Source organism: Dasypus novemcinctus, chromosome 14 (genome assembly GCF_030445035.2).
Source record: "Dasypus novemcinctus isolate mDasNov1 chromosome 14, mDasNov1.1.hap2, whole genome shotgun sequence".
Classification (NCBI taxonomy): domain Eukaryota; kingdom Metazoa; phylum Chordata; class Mammalia; order Cingulata; family Dasypodidae; genus Dasypus; species Dasypus novemcinctus.
In genome coordinates, this window is record NC_080686.1 from 33360348 (window position 1) to 33366347 (window position 6000).

At 42.5% G+C, this 6000-nt stretch overlaps 1 protein-coding gene across 1 annotated transcript in view; it reads right to left on the reverse strand.

Annotated features, from left to right (window-relative positions):
* The window catches only part of LACTB2 (lactamase beta 2), a 31943-nt gene extending 26907 nt beyond the window's left edge, over window positions 1–5036 (reverse strand). Inside the window, exon 1 of the mRNA XM_004449637.5 lies at window positions 4874–5036. Coding sequence (XP_004449694.1) covers window positions 4874–4995 — 122 coding nt within the window. The 5' untranslated portion in view covers window positions 4996–5036. The remainder of the gene's footprint in view (window positions 1–4873) is intronic.
* Between the last annotated feature and the right edge of the window lie 964 nt (window positions 5037–6000).

Genomic DNA, 6000 nt, shown 5'->3' on the forward strand with positions numbered 1-6000 from the left:
CTTTTAAAGTGGGAAACACAGGACTTTTGCAAATTCTGGAATAAATATAATCTATTCAGAACAGAGGAGGGATGGATGTCTTGATGCTATAAAACCTAAAAAGGAGGTTTGTACCAAGCATGAAGGGAGGCAAAAGCCACACTGGTAATATCTTACATTTACACAGCAATTTAAACCAAAACTTAGAGCTTACACATTTAACATCTCTTCTGGGCCTCAGATCAACCCTAGGGAGGCATAGTTATTTTATTATCTAACTTTATTTTACTCAAGAGGAAACTGATGTTCAGAAAGGCTATCTGATTTGCTGGCGGTCACACAGGCAGTAGGAGGCAGTGCTGAGAAGAAATGTAAGTTATTTACACACAAGCACCAGTGACCACACTCAAGACACACACTGCTTCTGGTAGAAGGGGACTGATCAGGCAAGCACCTAGAAGCATTCTTCACGCGGCACAAATAAAAATGAGTTGTAAATTAGAAAAACATTTTCTCAGCACCCTCCCTGACAAATAGCTATCTTATCCATAACACCTGTGATAGGTTATTACAGATGATCAGAAGATAGTGCTGTATCCATGCCAGCAAGGTAGCTTTGCTCTTTATGGCCACAGATAATACCCCTATCTCAGGAAGTCATTTTTCATATGCAAGTTATGCTCATAAAGGGAAAAGGTGAAGCATGCAAATGAATCCGTACAGGTCTAGGATCTATTTACTCACTAAAGCAGTGTCTGGCACATTGCAGGCACACAGGAACAATCTCATCACAAATGGAGGAAAAAAAAATCTTCAACTGACAGGTTAGTGGAATCAACTTACTCTTCCTAGGTATTGTATATCAATATTAAGGTAGCATTACCTGACCCGCTCTCTATCAATTTGTTCTTTTACTTTTAGAATAACTTTAGTACTTACTGGGTTACCAACCATGTACTTGGTGCTACCTAGATGCTGCTATGAGGGAAGAAGTGATAAAAATAGCTAACATTATTGTGTACTTTCCACAGGCTAGATTGTATTAAGTGCTTCTATTATATTTCACTTAATCCTTATTACATCCCAATAAAGTAGGTACTATTACAACCTTTACTGTGTAGATAAGGAATCTGAAGCTTAGAGAGGTAAATGTCTTATACAAAGTCATATAGGTAGCTAAGTGGTGGAGCTAAGATTCTTAGTGTAGAAGCCAGAGTCTTAACTCTTTTACTCCACTAGATTGCTTCTTCCTTTTATAGTATGGCACACTATCTGTGCTCAAGGTATATATAACTTTGACAGGAAAGGTTGAAATTGCAGATATTGGATGTTCTTAAGCAGAGCAAGAAAGTAGAAATACTCTTTGGAAGATCTGACCATTATTGTGTGGATTCGAATGTTTATCCAGTACCTGTGTACTAGGTCTAGTGAGTTTTAGGGAAAGTCATTTAGTATCCATGGGCTGATCATAGTGAGGCAGGAAGACCAGGTGAAAAAGCAGTTATCCAGAAGTCCTAGAATTATAATAGTGAAAATTAAGAGAAAATGTGGAGAATGCTTATTTGTTCAGCAAAAATTTACTGTACAGCCCCTTATATGTACAAGGCTCTGTGCTAGGTGTTGGGGATACAGTAATGGATAAGCTTTCATTGAAATTCTTTTCTGGTGAAGGTGGGGAAAGGCACTGAGCCTCTCATTACATAAATTTCCATTTTATTATAATTGAGACAAGGGCCATGAAGAAGCATGAAGTGCTAACACAATGGATTACGTTAACCTAAGGTAATCTGAGTGGTCAGGGAAGACTTCTTTGAGGCAGTATTTTAACTGAGCTCTGAAAGATGAATGAAGTCAAGTGGGAGAAGAGGGAAGAGCTTGCTTGTATCCCTTGAGAAGGGATACAATTCATCAAAGGCATGGTAAGAAGGTCAGTGTGGTTGTAGTGTTGAGAGCAAGGCAGAGAGGCTTGAGATGGGGCTGATGAGGCAGGTGAAAATGAGAGCATGCAGTCTTCCAAGTTTCAGTCTTACAATACTACTCTGAATATACAGTGTGGGTAGAATAGATTGAAGAGGGACAAAAAGGGATACAGAGAAGCTAGGGTTATGAGCTACTACAAAACTTAGGCAAGAATTGTACTGCTTGGATTGGGTGACTGCAGAAGAAATGGAGAGAACTTCATAATAGTTCATGTGTGTGTGGCAGGAAGAAATGTCAGGGAGGGTCCTTGGGCATATGCTATGATCAAATGTGTGGATGGTTTTGCTTACTGAGACATGGACAACTGGAGGAGGACCAGGTTTAATGGTCCAGGAATTTAATTTCAGAAACACTGAGTTTCAAGTGGTTATAAGTCATCTAAATAGAGATTTAAACAAGCAGTTGGCTACCCAAGTCTAAAGCACTTATTTAGATTTTGCCTAATAATAGGTATTATCATAGATAATAGGTAAAACCAAGGAAGCAGACAAGATCATGCAGGTAGAGAGGACAGCATGAGAACAGATGAGAGACTAGGACTGCATCTTGAGGAACTCAAAGATTTGGTAAGAAGAAACTCTAAAGGTGGATGAGAAGAGCAGCTAGAGAGGTAAGATACCTGGAGAATGTGCTGTGAAGAAGTGGTGAACAGTGTCAATTGATGCTGAAGATAAGAATGGAAAAACGCCATTCAGCTTAGTGATATGGAAGCCATCTATGAACTTAGAACCGTTTTTTAACGTGCAACAGATGGACACCAATCTCAGAGCCTTTGACTTGAACCCAATTAATATTTCTAGTGACTTGACTTTTTTACTTTAGTAGAGTAATATCATTTCCACATTAATTTTTCTGCTCAACTATATAGACTATAAGGGAAGAAGGGAGGAAGGGAAAAAGAGAGAGAAAATAATTTAAATAATGTGAGTGATTCCACTGGCTATTCTACTCTAGGAGTTCATGTTCCATAGTAATATAAAATGGCAGACCACCAATCTGCTTTTCCCCTCAGTCAGTTTTAGGTCCTTTAGGTCTCTTTATGCACAGGCACTTTGCTATGTTGACAGTAAGTCTAGTGTTTAAGAGATACAGAATGTATTTTTCATACAACATGGCCCCTAAACCCAAGCCAACATCTTCATCTGGTTTTCAAATAAAACCAGCAATCTGTTTCAACCGGAGAGGAAAAGCAGGCTGTGTTGAACTTACTGAGAGAAACAGTACAATGATCATCAATATGGTGTTCTCCTAAGAGACTTTCCAGTGTAATTTTGACTATGTGCAATTTTCATCCTGGGTACTGGCTTTAGAACTAGTTTAAGATGACACACTGAAGAGAGAAGAGAATGCCTGTGGACTTACTAGGGGAAGGGGAGGCCAGCCAAGACATTCTGCCTTAGTAGTCTGCTTAATTCTCTATTTGCCTAGGTTCTGGAGCCAGTCTAAAACTCTTATACCTTCCTGATCTTGCCTAGATTATCCTGGACTTAACATTTTTGCCTGCCTGACTTGCAGTACTTCAAATCTCTTCAATCCTATTGCTTCTAAAATTCTGACTTAGGGGGAAAAGGCAAATACAATAGATACTTGAAAAGAAAAATCAATGAATTGTACTTATTAAACTGTATTTTGTAACCAACCATATTTTATTAATTGTAACACATCTTAACTGTACAATTAAATTCTACGTTCAAGAGGAAATATATCTTATTTTTATTTTGTATTATTTAGGGTATCCAGTGTGCTAAGGACTAAGTAAACAAAAGTTGCTCAATGCCTAGACATGTTACGCAAAAAAAAACCAAAAAACCCCAAATCGTTATTTCCCCATATTCTGCATAATTCCACTAAAAGAGAATTCAGTTTAACAACAACAAAAAAAGTGTCTTCTAAGAAATACAGATTGGCTACTCCACCCGCAAACTATCTTAAACAAGGCCACACAATAGTAACAAAAAACACAGCCAAGGTTAGTTCCTCCCTCCTGGTTTACACTGGAAGCAAGAAAATCTTGCCCTCTGCTGCTGAGTTAGGAAAATGGCCTCAGCACAATTAATCACTTGTTTTTTTTTTTTTTTTTTTTAATTTTTTTATTTTTTATTGACTTTGTAATAATATTACATTAAAAATATATATGTGAGGTCCCATTCAACCCCACCCCCCCACCCCCCCTCTCCGCCCCCCCAACAACACTCGTTCCCATCATCATGACACATCCATTGGATTTGGTAAGTACATCTTTGGGCACCTCTGCACCTCATATACATTGGTTCACATCATGGCCCATACTCTCCTCTATTCCATCATGTAGGCCCTGTGAGGATTTACAATGTCCGGTGATTACCTCTGAAGCACCATCCAGGGCAGCTCCATGTCCCGAAGACGCCTCCACCTCTCATCTCTTCCTGCCTTTCCCCATACCCTTTGTCCATTATGTCCACTTTTCCCAATCCAATGCCACCTCTTCTATGTGTTAATCACTTGTTAAAGGAAGTTATACTCCGGGCAAGACACCTATCTAAATCAGGAGCAGAGCAAAGTGAACTTTTTCTTAGATTCTTAGCAACTCCAGGCGATCCTGACTCCCCAACAGCTTAAACATGCTCACCCTGGCATTAAAAAACCAAGCAGAGTAAATCGGGCTTAAAAAACGGGAGTGAAGTTTCCCCCCATTTCTTTTCCCTGCCCCCCCACCCCCACCCCCGTCCATTATCCATTTGTAAACTGAAGAGGTTACTCTCGGAAGTCAGGATTTAAGGAACCTCCGGAATCAGGCCATCTGCTCGTGGTACCGGGCCGGGACGCCGCGCTCCCAGGTCCCGCGCACAGACTCTCCTCCCGGGGTGCGCAGTCAGAGCAGCCCCAGCCCGCGCGCCCCGCCGTGGGTGTGTGTGCTGGCGGGTGGGACATTTACCTGGGGCCGGTCCCCACCAGGTAGGTGTTGGTGCCTTGCAGGGTCATGGGACCCGGGTTACAGCCCAGCACGCGCACCACGCGGCCCGAAAGCCGCTCAACGCGCTGCAACACGGCAGCCATCTCTGCGCCGGCAGTTTACAGCTGGCCGGGGGCGGGGCCAGCGGTCGCGTGACGCCGCACACGCCGCGCCCCCAGAGCATCCGTCTCCGGGCTGGAGCGGGGCCTAGTCACGTGCCGTCGCGCGAGCGGCAGGGCCCCAGTCATGTGACGCCGCGCCCGCGCTGCTGGCGGCCACGCGAGGGAGTTCGAGGGCGAGTGGCGTGAGGCGAGGCAGGGTTGGGACGCGCGGCGCGCTGCCCCTTGGCACAGGATCTGCGTCCTTCACGGGGGTGTGTGTATAGCAGGCGGTTTCATCCGAGTGGACGAGAGATATTTTAACCTGGGAAATCGTGTAAGGGATTTCAGGCAGGTTTGGGGTTAGTTATTGAACACTAAAATCCCGGGAAGGTTTGTTCTTCAGGCTTTTTAGGCAATGGGGATTAGGGGAGTAGTTTATTTACCTTTTATAATAGGTATAGCTAATGTTTTCTTAGTGCTTACTGCTGGGCTTGGAGCTTTCTGCAAGCACCTCATTAATTCTCACAACTCTAAGAAGTAGGTACTATTATTTCCGTTTTACGAATAAAAAACCCGGAGAATTGCAGAATTGCCCGCGCTACAGAGCTGTGTGAACCCAGCGGGTCTGAGTCTTAGAGCCTTGTTCTAGCTGCAGGGCACCGACACTTCCCCAGCTGGGGGAGGTTCACTCGGGGAGCTGCGAATCTGCCCAAAAGGAGGTCTGCTTTATGGAGTTTTATGCCCAGTTAGAAAGGATTTATTTTCTCCTAACGAAACCTTTTCTAATTTTCTGAGTAACTTTTGCCCCCAGTATTAATTACCACTCCCTATTTTAAAAATAATTCAATTATAATTTACCTGAAAGAAAATTCACGCATCTTAAATGATCTGTTCCATCTATTTATGGCAATTTTATGGAACTGAGTAATCACTGTCCCAAGAGAGATGGAGAACATATTCGTTATCCCAGCCATTCTTGGTTTATTTTTAAAATAAATGAATGAGAAA